Source organism: Ruditapes philippinarum, unplaced genomic scaffold, assembly GCF_026571515.1.
Source record: "Ruditapes philippinarum isolate M1 unplaced genomic scaffold, ASM2657151v2 ctg336_1_1_1_1, whole genome shotgun sequence".
Taxonomy (NCBI): Eukaryota; Metazoa; Mollusca; class Bivalvia; order Venerida; family Veneridae; genus Ruditapes; species Ruditapes philippinarum.
In genome coordinates, this window is record NW_026859998.1 from 396,101 (window position 1) to 414,843 (window position 18,743).

The 18,743-nt window shown below is 32.3% G+C and overlaps 1 protein-coding gene across 1 annotated transcript in view; it reads right to left on the reverse strand.

Moving 5' to 3' along the window:
* Positions 1-5,579: 5,579 nt before the first annotated feature.
* LOC132758584 (proto-oncogene tyrosine-protein kinase Yrk-like) overlaps positions 5,580-18,743 on the reverse strand; it is a 56,454-nt gene continuing 43,290 nt past the window's right edge. The window contains exons 11-12 of the mRNA XM_060750273.1: positions 14,758-14,889; positions 5,580-11,063 (exon numbers count right to left, since the gene is read on the reverse strand). Of these exons, the coding sequence (XP_060606256.1) occupies positions 10,861-11,063; positions 14,758-14,889 (335 nt within the window). The 3' untranslated portion in view covers positions 5,580-10,860. The remainder of the gene's footprint in view (positions 11,064-14,757; positions 14,890-18,743) is intronic.

Genomic DNA, 18,743 nt, shown 5'->3' on the forward strand with positions numbered 1-18,743 from the left:
TTATAAAGAGTTTGTTATTGTTTCATTAATCTGAATATAAATGCCTTCAGACTGTGATATCCATATAAACTGAACTCGGCTATTTATTCCTTTGAAATAATATTTCACTATTTTATAACTCACAAAAAGAAATCAAATTGATATCAAAGATGACCTCAGGATACCTACAAGATGACCGAGTCTCTGGTTTTATAAAAAATTAAGTTTTATTTTGAACTTCACTTTGAAGAAATAAGAACTTCCAGCATTGTTGTATAAGGCCAAGAAAAAGAAATTGCTTGTTAACGCTACCCGACCGACCCTATTTTTTGCCGCCTACCCTACGTTTTTTGTTGTTGTTTTTTTAACGAAATTTAGAAAAAAGAAAAAAATTCTCGTAGACAGCCTCAAATCTTTTCCGATTGTTACAGTTCCTTTGGTCTCTTGAATTTTATTTGCGCACTTTATCTTCCTATCAGCTTGACACTTTACACAATTCATTAATACATTGAACTCCATAAAGTTAACACTCTGATTATAATAAATTAAATGTCTCTAACATCCTGGCTTGTGGGCAAATCACTAAACGAAAGTTATAGACACTGACCAGTCGGACTCTTTGCCTGTTGCTTTATCTACCATGAATATTGTTACCAACTAAACATAGTTACTCACTACATGTATACAGTATATGTAAATATTGTGTTTGTTATTGGTATACATTTATGAAAAGTAGATTTAAAAAAGAATTGTTTTATTTGAGGTGTTTTTTATTTCTTGTATGGTAAAGTTTCATAGCTTATAATTCTCCAGATGTCGCCTAACATGCCTCCCAATTTCTCCCTTAAGTCTCCTCACTTCTCCCTAAATCAGCTGGAGGGAGAAGTCACTTCTCCCTAAAATTTTGACCCAGCTCAAGCCCTGGACTTACATTACATTAAAAGCGCTTATCGATATCAGAAATGGCTACGAGTATGAGTAGTTTGAACATTCAAATAGAAAGATGTTTTATTTCAATTTTAAATTCTATTTTCCTATATTTATACCCCCACCACAAAATGTGGGGGGGGGGGCGCTATAATGGATTCGCTTTGTCGCGTCTGTCGGTCCGTCTCCATTATTGCGTCCGCTCTATAAATCCTATACCAATTGAAGGATTTTCTTCAAATTTGGCTCAAACGTTCACCTAAACAAGGGGAAGTGCAGAACCCATGTTGCCCATGTGTCAGCTCAAGGTCAAGGTCACAGTTGAAGGTCAAATATCAAACAATCAAATATTAAACAGTATGTTGTGTCTGCTCTGTAAGTCCTACACTAATTAAAAGATTTTCTTCAATCTTGGCTCAAATGTTCACCTCAACAAGGTAATGTGCAGAACCCATGTTACCCTTTTGTCGGTTTAAGGTCAAGGTCACACTTGAAGGTCAAAAATTGACTTAGAAAATATTCTTAAATTTTAACATGTATTTGAATATTTCTGAAACTAGAGAAGGTATATGCTTGAAACTTAAAATTTATATGAATTGTCACAATTAAGATATGCAGGTCAAGTTTCATAACTCTGTATTTCATTTTGACAAAGTTATGCCCCTTTTTAAGTCTAGTCTTCAAATTTTCATACAATCAAATATTAAACATTATGTGGTGTCCGCTCTATAAATCCTATACTGATGGAAGAATTTGAAGAAAAATGGTTTTGTATTTTGGTTTAGTCTAACTGGAGAAAAAAAAATCATTGATTTGTATATAATATACGTGTATGTAAGTATTGACTGGAATTTAGAACAAAACTAGAAATGTGTCCATAGGACACGGATGCCCCCACACGCCACTGTTCTGTCAATCTTATGATTCTAGGTCAAACATTTTTTGGACTACATGTGCCACAAGTTGAAAACTAAAAAATCAACAAAGGGCCATAATTCTGTTAAATTTGGTCACAGCGAAAATTCCTTCCTTTACTACCATCTACACATTAAGGTTGTTCATCCCTGGAAGTTTAAGCAAAATCTGCCATCCCGTTTAAGAGGAGTTGCGTTCACATAATTTCTACATAGTATATAGTGAAAAAATCAACAAAGGGCCATAATTATGTTAAATTTGGTCGCAGCGAAAATTCCTTCCTTTACTACCATATACACATTAAGGTTGTTCATCTCTGGAAGTTTAAGCAAAATCTGCCAACCAGTTTAAGAGACAAGATTTCGGGACGGACAGACAAGTGCAATGCTATATGCTCCCACTTTGTGGGGGCGTAACAACTAGGGTTTCTGTTATCATTTTGTAAAATTTATTAGCATTTTCTGTACTGAGTTAAACAATAATAGTTTGTATAAGATATCAATATCGTCTACTCTGGAGTAAAACAACAATAGTCTGAATGATATATCACTATTGTCTTAAGTCTGAATTAAAGCAAGAAGAAGATATATGTCATGGTTCAGAACTGTTCACTATTTAGGGGAGATGTGTAAGCAGCTGGATAGCTCAGTCGGTAGAGCCACGGTATGGTATTCTGAGAATCCGGGGTTCGAGTCCTGGTCAGGCTGCACATTTTTTACCCTGTGATATTTGGCACCCAACAGAGGACTGTGACTGTATATAGCTGAGTTTAATTCGCATTGCTCTGTAACTGTGAAATTCGAGGACAAATATAGCATGGGAGTATGTCACGGTTCTGGACTATTCACTATTAAGGGGAGATGTGTAAGCGGCCGGATAGCTCAGTCCGTAGAGCCATGGTACGGTATTCCGAGGATCCCGGTCAAGCTGCACATTTTTCTTACCCCTTGACATATATCAACATTTCTTAACTCTTGCAGCAATTGTTGTCTATTATATCAGTATTGTTTTGGATCTGGAGTTTGCATAATTTATCAGCATTTTCCAGACTCTGTATCAAAACAACAGCAGTTTGTATAACAGATCAGCCTATTCTTGACTCTGAAGTAAAATGACAGTGGTTTTGATAATATATCAGCATTTTCCAGACTCTCAAGTAAAACAACAGAAGTTTGTATAATATATCAGAATTGTCTGAACTCTGGAGTTAAAAGATGTTTGTATATCTGCAATTTTTGGACCCAGGAGAACAAGAGCCATGTCAACATGGCCATCCCCCGCCAAATGTGTTTGCTCATTGGAAGAATGTATATGTTGTAGAGCAGAATAATTCAATCTAAAGAGGTCTTTTGGTAATGAAAACTGATGGCTGAAGTGATTACAGATTTGAAACCTATGTGAATACTGATGGCTGAAAATACAAAGGGCAATAACTCAAAAATAATGCAGGGTAGGTTATCATTCTTGTGTGCTGCTCTCTTCCTCAATGAGATCTATCCACCTATGAAGTTTCAAGTTGATACCTCTTACACTTTTTGAGATAAAGTATGAAAATAACAAAGGGCAACAACTAAAAAATAATAAAGGGTAGAGTTATCATTCTTGTGAACAGCATTCCTCCTCAATAAGATTTATCCACCTATGAAGTTTCATGTTGACATCTCAATGACTTTTTGAGTTATGCTTCACTCAGGTGAAAAATTAATAACAAAGGGCAATAACTCAAAAATTATGAAGGGTAGAGTTATCATTCTTGTGCACAGTGCACACCTCCTGAGTGAGATATATCCACCCATGAAGTTTCATGTTGATATCTCAAAGGCTTTTTGAAGTTTGTATAATATATCAGAATTGTCTGAACTCTGGAGTTAAAAGATGTTTGTATATCTGCAATTTTTGGACCCAGGAGAACAAGAGCCATGTCAACATGGCCATCCCCCGCCAAATGTGTTTGCTCATTGGAAGAATGTATATGTAGTAGAGCAGAATAATTCAATCTAAAGAGGTCTTTTGGTAATGAAAACTGATGGCTGAAGTGATTACAGATTTGAAACCTATGTGAATACTGATGGCTGAAAATACAAAGGGCAATAACTCAAAAATAATGCAGGGTAGGTTATCATTCTTGTGTGCTGCTCTCTTCCTCAATGAGATCTATCCACCTATGAAGTTTCAAGTTGATACCTCTTACACTTTTTGAGATAAAGTATGAAAATAACAAAGGGCAACAACTAAAAAATAATAAAGGGTAGAGTTATCATTCTTGTGAACAGCATTCCTCCTCAATAAGATTTATCCACCTATGAAGTTTCATGTTGACATCTCAATGACTTTTTGAGTTATGCTTCACTCAGGTGAAAAATTAATAACAAAGGGCAATAACTCAAAAATTATGAAGGGTAGAGTTATCATTCTTGTGCACTGCACACCTCCTGAGTGAGATATATCCACCCATGAAGTTTCATGTTGATATCTCAAAGGCTTTTTGAGTTATGCTCTGGACAAAAATTAAGTTTGAAAAATAACAAAGGGCAATAACTCAAAAATTATGCAGGGTGGAGTTATCATTCTTGTGCACTGCACTCCTCCTCAATATGATCTATCCACCTATGAAGTTTCATGTTGATACCTTAAATACTTTTTGAGATATGCTCTGAACAAAAATGTCGGATAGACGGACAGAGACTATTTCTTTATCCCCCACTGCCTTTCGGCGGCGGATAAAAAAACAACAATGATTTGTGTAAATATATACCAGATTTATATGAATTCTTGGTTTGTATAATATGATGATGATGATTTTGTTTAGACCAGGCAGTCAAGGATAGCCTACGAAAGTGCAAGCACTTATTTCCAGTAGGGTCCTCACCTCAGCAGACACTAGAGACAGCTATGAGATACAAGGGAATCTGGGAACCAGTCCTTAGCTCTTATTGAATAGATCCCTGCCCACTGTATAGCACCGATACATGTGAGGATTACATGGGTTTCGTACCAGTATACCTCTAGGTAGGTGGGAAAAACTGATAGTGTTTCTAAAAAATCCCAAGGTGTAACCCAGGATCGAACACAGAACCTTAGGAGTGACAGTCAGTGGTCTAACCAACTGAGCTATCGTGCCACTTATCGCTATTACTTGAGCTATAGCGCCATATATATTTTATAAATATTGATTAAACTCTGGGTACCAGATAAACAACAGTAGTTTGTACAATTTATCAGAATTGATTTAACTCTGGAGTGAAACGACAGTTGTATGTATAATATATCAGAATTGATTGAACTCTGGAGTTGAACGACAGTTGTTTGTATAATATATCAGAATTGATTGAACTCTGGAGTTGAACGACAGTTGTTTGTATAATATATCAGAATTGATTGAACTCTGGAGTGGAACGACAGTTGTTTGTACAATATATCAGAATTGATTTAACTCTGGAGTGGAACGACAGTTGTTTGTATAATATATCAGCATTTTCTTGACTCTGGAGTAAAACGTCACTGGTTTGTATATCATAATTGTATGAACTCTGAAGCATGAATACAATAGTTTGTATAATATATATCAGAATTGATTGAACTCTGGAGTGGAACGACAGTTGTTTGTACAATATATCAGAATTGATTTAACTCTGGAGTGGAACGACAGTTGTTTGTATAATATATCAGCATTTTCTTGACTCTGGGGTAAAATGACACTGGTTTATATATCAGAATTGTCTGAACTCTTTCTGGATCATGGATCAAAACAATAACAGTTTATATATGTTGATTTTATTTACAATTTTTATCAATACTGATGTAAAAAAAGAGGATGAAATAGTAAAGTTAATGGCATTTCATGCATGGTTAAATGTTTTGTTCACTGTTACTGGTAAAGTAGTAACTAACTACAATCTCTGATCACATTATATTATATAATAATCTGTAAAAACCTATAAACCTTGTATATTTTTTGAGCTTTAATGTTACAGGCCACATTTATTGCCAACCATCCAAGTATTAGTAAAATAAGTTTGTTCATTCTTAAAATGTTATAGCACATAAAATAATCCTTACATGATGTATTTAGATGCCTTGTTTTTTTTAGTATCATTCAATTTTCCTGACTCACATTCCAAGTTAACAAGATATTAGATTTTAAATATCGTTACAAAAATCTAAATATTTACACCCATATATAACATGTCTATTTTTATGTCTTGTCTGTTGTCATGGCAACATTGTAATGGTCATAGTACTTTGACTTTCCAGCATTTACTGGTGAAGGTAAAGGTCACAGTTGCCTCTCTTTGCATAATTTTATAAAATAATCATATTTTGTGTGCATTATTTCATAGCATAATTTCATTTTGTTCATCATAAGCATGTGTCTTTGAATTTATAGTAAATAAACTTTGTATGAATTATTTCTTATGATAATTTCATTTCATGGGCAGTAACCAGTTGCAAGTAATGAAAATAAATTATCTCGCGATTTTGCTTTTGGAATGGTCAACAATTATCATTGTGTTTTTGTTTATCATTAATGATGTATAACAAGTTTATTTTTGTAGCACTGGCTCAACAGGAAATATGACGGATGTACAAAAATCAATACAGATTTTAACATAGAATTATACTCAATAATAATGGAATGTAAAGAGAACACTGGAAGGAAAAAAAATACAAAAACAAACAAAAACATCCGATAACTGTGGCAACCGGCATCTATGAAATTTAAGCAGAAACAAATAACTTGGTATTTAAGTTTATGAGCTATGGTGAATGATATTTTGTTATGAAATTCAGCTATATATGAAATGAATGAATAGCAACATGAATCTAAATCAATGTCAATGTGACACATCATGTGAACAGAAACCAGTTATGCTATATTTAGGTATTTTCAATAACATAAACAAGATAGGTATTTACCTGTTTTTAATAACATAAACAACATCATAAATGAAGGATTTGTTTGTAACTGGTATTCAAATACCATATATGTAAACTTTTTTTATTCTGTTATTAATAAACTTTTTTCTATCTTTAATAACAGAATAAAAAAATCTTGTCAATCATTGTACATTTTTTTGACCGAGGGTTTTTTTCTGACCAAAATTAATTGTAATAAATTTTAACTTATTGTAATATGAGATTGGTTTATTCTAATTTGTCCCTTACTGTCAAGGGAAATAATAGAGATAATACTCAACACTAGTATCTTTCACATGACACGTCACAACTAAATAACAAAATACCGGTATGTATGTTTCAGTTGCTAAAAATAGATTCTCTAACAAGCTACATTTATAAAGCTGTCTTAAATTCGAAAGATTTTAAGTTATAAATTATCTCCCTTGCATGATTACATAGATGGTGCAGCAGTCTGCAAAACAAATACAGGAAATGATTGTCCCGATCAGATACAAACAATAATGAAAATATTTATTTTGGAAGCACATAAAAATGGTTCAATAAGGAAGTTTGACGCAGTAAAGTCATAACATTTTGTTATATTTTTATAACTAGTACATGGCAAAATCTACCTTGAAAATTTCTGGTTTTATTACATAACTATATCTGGAATTCTCTCTAAAAAATGTAGTCACATAATTCTAAAAAAACAAACAAACAAACACAAAATAGAATCATGTTTATCTAGGATTCATTAAACTGGTAAATATATTGTAAAAAGACAAAAAACATCTATATAAAAGTACAAACGTGACTGTGCCCAGCACATTTTATGACTTCTTGATAACTGTTAGTACAAAGTCTAATATGAACAGCGCAAAACAATGAATAACTCTCTACTTATAGCTATCCTGCAGAAATCATAGTAGCCTACGCAGTTCAGGTCAATTAGTAAACTGTAATTGATGGTTCAACAGTGAATATTTACATAACAATGTATGAATCATGGATTCTGTGTACAAAAATAAACATTCACCACTTATTTATTATACACATATTGTCATCTTAGTGCAATAACTGGTTAACTCCTATTAAATTAAGAAGGATTTAACCTGTTACTGCACTAAGGTCACGACATTTGCTAATTTTTTTATTATATGACAATTAACGGAGATTTCTAAAAAATCAAATAACTTCATTAACAATACAAGAATTTATTTCAAAAATTTGATACTAAAAGAGATATAACTGTACAATGACTTTGATATACATGTACATGCAACTACTGTACCCGATTCTGTATCTACCGTATTGTTTCATATAAAAGCTCCCCTCAAATTTCCACCTCTTTGGGTCCTTTCAGGGCATTTTCATATCTTTTTATACAATCCACAAAACAAGTAAATAAATTCAATAATAAGGAAATGCAGGGTATTTATTATATATCACCACTATTACTTAATTTAATTATGAAATATTAGTCCCCTCAATTATGACATATACATTCAATAAAACTGCCAATAACTAAAACATGAAACATTTAACACCAAAAACCATATCTGTAAAAGCTGTATAAATATGATGGCATATTTAGTGGTTACATGAAGTACCTTTTCCTATTTCACAAGTTGCACTCTTGAAAAATTACAGGTCCCAAAATTTAATTTTTTTTTTATAGAAAACAATACGGTATCTGCACTTGTAGCAACATTGATCTTCCTGAAGTTATGTAAGACAAAAAAAATGAGCCGCGTCACGGCAAAACCAACATAATGGGTTTGCGACCAGCATGGATCAAGACCAGCCTGCGCGTCCGCGCAGTCTGATCAGGATCCATGCTGTTCGCTATCAGGTTCTCTACTTGTTATAGGGTTTGTAAGCGAACAGCATGGATCCTGATCAGACTGCGCAGATGCGCAGGCTGGTCTGGATCCATGCTGGTCGCAAACCCATTATGTTGGTTTTGTCGTGACACGGCTCAAATCATTTAAGATTTGTATCACATAATAAATTGTTAAATTTATCCATTTACATAATTATACAAATATGTATATATACAAGTGTGGCATATATATATAGGTTATGAAAATGAAGCTTTTGTAGGAAACAAGAAAATAGAAGCTATTTCAAAATATGGCACGAACTGGCCATATACATGTATATTAAAATTCTATGTAACAAAGTTTTTAACAACTATCCTATTTTTTCAAAAAATAGTACAAAATTTATATTTTTAATAATATAATAGCTATCTGTTAACACAAATATATACATATATTAAACATTCTTCTCTCAAAAATAATACAATATACAAATATAATGAAGGACATGGCAACACACAAACTGACACTCTCAATGATGAAGGCTGTTAGAACAGCCACTATACTGCTGGCTTCATAATTTTAGCACTTTGTTATAACATTTTTCTTACACTCAAAATTGACTGTTCCAAATTCAAAATAGGACAAGTCCATTAAAAGAATTAGGAGGGAGTTATGATTGGAATTGTTTGATGTATAAAGATATTTATCTTTATAGTTATAAAGATAACTTATCAAATATAATAACAGGTACCTTTTCATATGCAATGCTCAAATTCTTAACGTTATAAAACATCGTTAATTTCTGAAAAATCCACATAGAATCAGTTTCAATTGTCACAGGGCCTAGCACTTGATTTTGTGAAAACAATATTAAGAAGTCACTAAAGGAAAATATTGATACATCTAGACATGTTACTTGGCAACATACAAAAGAAGAATCTTTATCAACATGACTTAGAAATAAAATAACAGTCCTCAAGAGTTATAACAATTATAAGCATATCTGTTGCAGTTACTAAGGGCAGGTCATGATGGCTGTTTTTATCAAAGCTGCTGCACATTTCCCCTAAAAGCTACTTTGACATACATGTACTGGTAATAAGTATCAGCTTTTCCAGTAGAGAATGCTGTCAAAAAAATTGTAAACCTGCTACTATTTAGCAAGGGCAGTGAGCGAACGTATCTGACTTTCCAGAGACTGCTAAATTAGGAACTATCCAGCTAGGTAAAAAGTACCTGTTTTTTTTAAAGACCAGTTTCGCAGTGCTTTACAAGGAGATATACAAGTCTAAATGTTTCATTAATGTATCAATAAAACAGTGAAATATATCAATGAATAGGTCAACATTTCTCGAAAAAAGAAGATAATTTGTAAGTTTGATATAAAAATATATCTATATAATTTGTTCAATTATATTAAATAACATGTGTAAATGATGCTCTAATGAATTCAAAAAAGAATTCAATGTAAATGTTTATCTGTAAATATACTCAAATCAGATAAAAATTAACATGAAACTATGTATTACATTCTAATCGTGCAACTGTATTTGCCCTATTTTTCGACCAACATTGAATTGAGAAAAAAAAAAATAACAAAAAAAACTTTTGTAAATGCAGACTAAACATATAAAAAGATTACCTTTTATCTTATGCACTAGTTATACATATATTTAATACAGACAAAGAAAAAAAAGATGTTCTACCAAAATTTTGTCCAAATAGAATTTTTCATAACACTGCTGAAATCGGACGTGACCACAGCCTTTGCCCCCCAGTATAGAGCCAGGCCAGCCTTGACATCCATACAGTCTGACCAGGCTCTAAACTGTCGGCTGATAAATTTCAATTTTCATCTTGATATCCCCAAAATTGATCATTTCTTAAGAAATTCAGCAGTTTAAGGTAAAATTTTTATCAAAATGTTTGTCACTGGCTTCCATTTGAAACACCAAATAGCCTTCTTTTATCTTAACTTAAAAAAAGTACATTATATTTTTAAAGTTACTATAAAATGTTTTACTTTGTGAATGCAAAAATGTCTTTCCTAGGTCACCAATATCAAATATTAAAATCCATTTAATCATTATGTGCAATCCTACATACAAAATAGGAGAAATTCTTCTCATGAAATCACTTTATTCAGCAGGAAAAATGGTGAAAAATGAATAAGCAATAATGATCTAGGGATTTATCCAAAAACCAGAGACAGACAAATCTTTTTGGTTTTGTACTAAAAAAATATATAAGTCTTTTACGATAAGAAAAAAAGATATCTTTATGAAGACACATTCAAATGTTTATTCTAGAGAACCTTTTAATCAGATTGTTGGTAGTTTGGTTCTGTGGAAACAAAATAGTCATCGAAAAATGTCCATAGATATTCAAATGTTGGCCTTAGTTCTTCTTTCTTGTCCCAGCATTTCAACATAATTTCATACATGTGGTCAGAACATTTCTCCGGTTGAGGCATCCGGTAGCCACGTGGTACCTGTTCTAACACTTCACGGTTTGACATACCTAGAAAACAATAATCATAATTAGAGCCGTACAACACTTAGTGCTTTCCGACCACATGGATAGACCAGCTCGTACGCGCAGTTGATCAAAATCATCTTCGTAGCATTTTCTCTAATTGTTAAGTTGTAAGCAACATGGCTCCTATCAGACTGCCGATGCGCGGCTTCTAATCCATGCTGGTCGCAAATATTATTGTTTGTCATGACACGGCTCATATACAATGATAATAAAGATAAATCTATATACCACTGTCTGAGTTCACATTACGGTATAATGAAAGTATAAATCTTCACTGCTGCATAAGACTGGATTATCTAGCTTGAGGTTGATAGTTCACGGCTCTGCCAAGTTTCAGCAAGTTTCCGGTAAACAGTTACCCGAGAGCTAGATATTCCTGTCTGTTATGACAGCAAGTGTTTGATTATTTTTCTTGCATATTACAAATTTATGATATTTTCGAAAAGAAATTACGAAAACTAATATTTTCATTTAGCACTTTTTTTCTTTAAGTAGTGTATGAGTTTACAACTGCATTCATAACGGCAAAATGATGTCATATTAAGAATGCAGTTCATTCATAAAAGACAAGTTGGAATGACATCATTCAAACATGCAACTTGTCCTTAATGGGGGGGGGGGGGTAAGAACCATTGTAAACAGTAGATAATCCTGTCTGATATGCAAGAAATTATGAGATGATCACAGGTCTTCATGTGACTCTATACTTTTTCAATGATTGAAAAAAACAAAACCTTGCACCTTCATGTATCAATTTAAAGTTTAAGATGCAACTGTGTAGAACCAATTTTCAATGAGCCATACAGTCTTTTTTCTATTAAAGAACTCAGACTTTTGGAGGGACTCAAATCTGCAGATGATTTATGTAAGACAGTCAACTGATATTACAACTCCTTACAACTTAGCTTGATAACCAGTTCCCATAGCAACTGTAGAATGAAAATGGTGAATTTATGGAAAAGTAACACAGCATGCAATGTTACAATTTTTTTCAGTGTCTTCTTTCAAGCTTGAATTTGAAAATAATACTAAAGAAGCATAAATATAAAAGGTAACATCGGAAATGTACACAAAGTATGGCAGCAAATCAAGCTTTCAGTCAAATATAACATATAGCATGCAGAAATGATATACCTAAGGATCAGATTCTTTGTAGCTTGGTTCAGTAGCAATGAAATAATCGTCAAAGAAACCAAAGAGAAATTCAAAAGTAGGTCTCTCTTCGGGTTTTTTGTCCCAACATTTCAGCATCATTTCATACATGGATTTCGGACAGACTGGTGGTCGCGGTTGTCGGTACCCTCTCTCCACCTGATCTATCACATCTCGGTTTGTCATTCCTGTAATCAATTGTTTTATGCGGTATATATATTTTATTCATAAGCTTAAAGCAAGCCTGGTGTCCAAACTCCCTGATGAAATTATCATAATACATTACTTTACTGCCTCATTGCAAATATTTTGCTCCTCTTTCCCTTTTCCTCTTTGTTTTAACACACCATTGTATTTTACTTTTGTGCATGTGTATTGGTTTTTTGGGGTTTTATTTTTTTTTGGGGGGGGGGGGATGGGTATTCTAAAATGTTAGTTTATACAAACTCATCCATGTCTGCCATTTTAATTTTCTTTCTTAACAATGTTGTAGATCAAATTTTTCGATGCAAAATTTATAGGAATATGTAATGGTTCTATTTTTAGCATTGATGACCTTGACACATGTGACCCCTTACTCCACCTGCCCACAGTTTAAAAACAACCAAAGGTATTAACCAACATCAGTCAATGAACGAACAGAAGGTTTATGAGCAAAAGTGTAATGTTCTATTCTTAGAATCATTGACCTTGACCCAAGTGATGCTAATTTCACCCAAATTTAGAGGATCAAATAAATTACAAAATACGGAAGATATCAGTCTGTAAATGAAGTTGCTAGGAGGAATTGTCAAAAAAGGGCAACAGAAAAGGGCAACAGAACTACTCAAAAACAAAGGGACAACTGTATGACACCACAAAAAGGAGCATAAAAACTCTTATAAGCCTATTTGCCTTTTTCCTTTTTATTTCAAGCAAGCTTCTCCATGCTCTTACATTTCGCTACAATCATAACCGGCACATTTTAGCATATTTAGAGCACAAAAATGTTATTATAAACACACTGATAAATTTGGCAAAATAATACCAAACACTGCGAAAAGCTTGGGATATTCTGTTGCCTTTTTTTTTCTTGTGAAGTTCACACAACAGTCAATATGAACAGTAGCTTCAAAATAGCTTGTAACCTCACTGCTTATGGAATTAATACTTTAAAGCTTACTTCTGGTAAATTTTAGATACTGGAAAGCTTATCTTAACTGTATTCAAATGTTTATTTTTGGTATATTAATGGCAGATGCTTAATTTTCATTTTTTGAAAGCTTACTTTTGGCAAATTCAAATGCATACTTTCAGATTACTGGGAGGCTTACCTTAACTTCATTCAAATGTTAATTTTCAGTATATTAAGATGCTTACTTTTAGCTTTCTTTGGTAAATTAAAAAACTTATTTTTGGTAATTTCAGAGGCTTACTTTTGGTTAATTCAAAAACTTATTTTTGATAATATCAAACTTACTTCTGGTAAATTCAAAAGCTCACTTTTGATATATTAAAAAAATTACAGATGCCTTTCATTCATTCAAAAGCTTATTGTAAGCAAATTCAAAAGGGTACTTTTTGTTAATTCATCAACTAACTTTTAAGTTCTTTAAAAGCTTAGTTTTGGTATACTTAAAAGCTTACTTTTAGTTCACTAAAAAAATACTTTTGATATTTTCAGATGAGTACTTGTCATTTATTCAAAAGCTTAATGTTAGTAAATTCAAAAGCATACTAGGTAAATTCAAAAGCTTTCTTTTTGTTTATTTCAAAGCTCTATTTTAGTATATTCAAAAGTTTACTTAAGTTTTTTTTTCAAAAGGTTAATTATGGCATATTCAAAAGCTTACTTATAGTTTTTTGAAGAACTCAGAACATTGCTATTGTTTTTATTGAAATTCTTGTATGTTTTTTTTTGTACATGTATATTAAGAAGTTTATTTTGGGGTGACAAAACATAGACTTGTTAGTTGTTGATGAATTCAGATTAAACTTGTTTATATTAAAACTCCCTGCATTCTTGAGTTATCTTATCTTATCTAAATTTTACAGTCAAATGTTTACAAGCAATATATAATGATATACATGTATACAGAAGACAGATGAATAGACAGACATATAAACATACAGGCATAACACATAATCATAACAAATGTAATAAATATAGCTATGAAAAATATTGCACTTTTAAGTTATCAATATCAAAACAAATACAACTTCTTTTCAAAATTTATAAACCGAATTTACTCAGACTGTTCAAGTATAGGCTAATATACATGTTATAAAAACAATTCTTTTACAAGTAATTTACTTGTTCTGCTATTGACGATATAATTAACAAAATATTAACCAGATTTTTATACTGTAAATAGACTGATGGAAACAATGTTTTGCCTAAATAGCTGGTTTAAACTGAATGTTAATCAAATGCATACATAGAGCAGAAATTAAAGGAAACTGTACATTTTACTACTGAATGAACAAAATGCAATATCTACGGAAGTAGCATATGTTAAATTTTTTGAAATAGGTGATATTTTACCTGGATATGGAACTTGTCCATGTGTAGTCAGCTCTACCAGTAAAATACCATATGACCAGACATCTGATTTTATAGTAAATCTCTGATACATTGCAGCCTCTGGAGCGGTCCACTTGATTGGGAACTTTGTTCCTTTAAAAAGAAAATAAAACAATCAATACATAACTACTCGATTAAGTGATTCTGAGACAAAAATAGAATTATTCAGTTCTTCGAGATGAATGTTAATTATACTACTATACTTTGATTTTAAACTACAAAGATTTTTAAAACATAAAAATATCAAAAAGTGTAGAAAAACATCTTTTTTAACCAATTTTAGTAACAAAATTTATTTGAATGTAAATTTACAAAATTTAAATAAATCAGTAAACAGTAGATATTTATAGTTGATAACTCAACAGTAAAACAGTATAGAGCTGAAAATATATTAATATCAAAATAAATCAATCTATATGTCAGATAATTAGATCATTAATAAATCTCTTGTCAGTGAATAGTTTTATTCAAGATTTTTATCAATGTGACAGTGTTCAAGTTAAATTTCAAGTGTACCACTTAATTCAATGTCTTAATGGCTTTTGAAAAACCTGTGTACAATTTGCTTTACATGTGACAAAAGTTAAAATCAAAATCACAATATCAATTTTTCTTTTAGAAATATTTATATGGAAATAAATAAAAACAAGAGCTGTCACCCAAGTGACGAATGCCCCCAAAAAGGTTTCTTAAGCATGTAGGTATTATGAAAAGAAAAGAGAATGAAAGTAACTAATTGCTGAATATTGTTCTTTGTATTATTGTACCAGTAATCTCTAATTGTGATAACATGAACCCTCAAAATATAAGTGTGACCTTGTGGTTCCTGGATGCGAAAAAATGTTTTTATGAGATTGACATTTGTGCCAAATTATTTCAAAATCCCTCAATGCATGACAAAGTTACAGTCTGGACATGATTGTTGTGTAAGTGGGTGAACACGGACAGACAGACATGAGCCTTAGCCGCGACACATTGTCTTGATGTGAAAGACATTTGTGCCAAGTTATTTTAAAATCCTTTCATGCATGACAAAGTAACATTCCAGACATGAATGTGTATCTTCAAACTCTTCCTGAGAGAATGAGTGTGACCTTGACTTTTGAGGTAGGGACCTGGTTATTGGACGCCACACATCGTCTTGAGGTTGTAGACATTTATGCCTAGTCATTTTGAAATCATTCAATGCATGACAAAATTACAGTCCAGACACAAATGTGTGTACCTATTTTCTCTAATTGCGATAATGTGAAACTTCAAAATGATAGTGTGACCTTGACCTTTGAGGTAGAGACGTAATTCTTGAACACGACACATCGTCTTGATTTGGAAGACATTTATGCCTAGTCATTTTAAAATCATTCAATGCACGACAAAGTTATTGTGTGTACCTATTTACTCTAATTGCAATAATGTGAACTTTCAAAATGATATGGTGACTTTGACCTTTGAGGTAGAGACATAATTCTTGAACGCGACACATCGTCTTGATGTGGTAGACAATTACGCTTCTTTATTTCAAAATCATTCAATGCATGACAAAGTAACAGTCCGGACACGAATGTGTGTACCTATTTCCTCTAATTGCAATAATGTGAAACTTCAAAATGATATAGTGACTTTGACCTTTGAGGTAGAGACATAATTCTTGAACGCGACACATCGTCTTGATGTGGTAGACATTTATGCTTCCTTATTTCAAAATCATTCAATGCATGACAAAGTTACGGTCTGGACACAAATGTGTGTACCAATTTCCTCTAATTGCAATGATGTGAAACTTCAAAATGATATAGTGACTTTGACCTTTGAGGTAAAGACATAATTCTTGAATGCAACACATCGTCTTGATGTGGTAGACATTTATGCCTTGTCATTTTAAAATCATTCAATGCATGACAAAGTTACAGTCCGGACACGAATGTGTGTACCTATTTCCTCTAATTGCAATAATGTGAAACTTCAAAATGATATAGTGACTTTGACCTTTGAGGTAGAGACATAATTCTTGAACGCGACACATCGTCTTGATGTGGTAGACATTTATGCTTCCTTATTTCAAAATCATTCAATGCATGACAAAGTTACAGTCCGGACACAAATGTGTGTTCCTATTAACTCTAATTGCGATAATGTGAAACTTCAAAATGATAGTGTGACCTTGACCTTTGAGGTAGGGACGTGGTTCATATCGTCTTGATGAGGTAGATATTTGTGCCAAGTTATTTCAAAATCCCTCAATGTATGACAAAGTTACAGTCTGGACACGAATTAAGTGGGGACGGAGGGACGGACAGATGGACAGACAGACAGATGGTACGATTATATTATGCCTCCCTTTGAGGGCATAAAAACACAGGAGACCTTGTTAAGTAACAACGCTGTAAAGTAAGTATATATCAAGATAATGTATCCCTATCTCACAGTCACCAGAAAATGAATGACCTTGTAAGTTTGACCTTGACCTCTTCTCCATCGTAATAAATCTATAATAAGCATCTGAATAATTTTTATCATCAAAGGAATGAGGTATATAAGATTAATGTTAACCTTCTAAAACCTTGAAATGAATAAAATAAAGGAATTTCTGTATGAAAAATAAGAATAATAATTTAAAATCTTCTAGGCAAGCATGCAGAAATTAGGGTTAAAAGAATAAAGCTGATGTAAAAGCAGGACTGTTATATGAAACAGACATAAAATATGATCAGAGATCGTGGAAATAAACACTATTATACATGCAGATGTATCCAATGATATTTAACATTTATTATATTTGTCTACAAGCTGCAAATTTCCTCATTTATTTATAATGTAGTATGTGTATTTTAAAAACAAATTGAGCATAGATGTAATTAAGAAGTACAATATACATAACTTAGCTCTATTCTTGTTCTATTTAAGTTTGACCATATTATTGTCCTAAGATTTGATCTTTTCACTATATTATTGTACTTTGTTAGGCTGCCCTTATTATTCTTGTCATACCAACACCTAGTTAAGTTTGCCCCTATTCTTGTCCTTAGTAACTCTGCTGATATTCTTGCCATATTCTTGGCCTATGTTGCATTGTCCCTAGTCTTATCCTATGTTAGTTAGCTCATATTCTTGTCTAAGACAGTTTGCGCCAATTCTTTTCTAATGTAAGTTTTATTCCCATTCTTATCATTATGTGCATTAATTCTTATCCTACATAAGTTTGATTCCATTCTTGCCTCTATTCTTGGCCTATATAAGTTTCATCTTATGTTTGTCCTAATTACACATGTATCTATTTGTTTGACTCTATTCTTGTCCTGTATAAAATTTGTCCTATTTTTGTCCTATGTAAGTTTGCCTAAAATATTCATGGCCTCAATGTTATCTTTTATAGTTTTTGGTTCAAAATTAACAGTAGAATAGAATTTCTTAAGAAAAAGAAAAATACTGTAAACATTTCTAAATAAATAAATAAATTACTTAATCTTTTTAATACATAGATTTCATCCAAATCTGAAGTTTGCTTTTAAGAATTCTTTATTCAAAATTTTTCAAGATGATGAAATTCATGCAATTTGTAAAGACAAATCCAAGCAAAACTCAATGAAAACTGTCCATTGCATGCAGAAAAAAAATCTATGAAAAGTGCCCATTGTTCATGGGGAAAAAAAGACCAAGACTTCAAGCTTAACTTTTCAGTAAAAATAAAATGAATTACAGCAAAATATCTAGCAATTAATAAACAATGCAAACACAATAAGTATCACTGAAAAAAAAAAGAAAGAAAGAAAAAGAAAACAAGAGCCCGGTTTGAGCCGGGTGATGCTCCCCGAATAGGTTTTGGACACAGGAAAGTACACCTCTTGTAGTTTCAGAGTTATGTCCGTGGAAAAAGTTCAAAGTGCAATAATTCTAAAATTAGGCAAGGCAGAGTTACAGTTCTTTTGCACTGCACCTCTACTCAATGA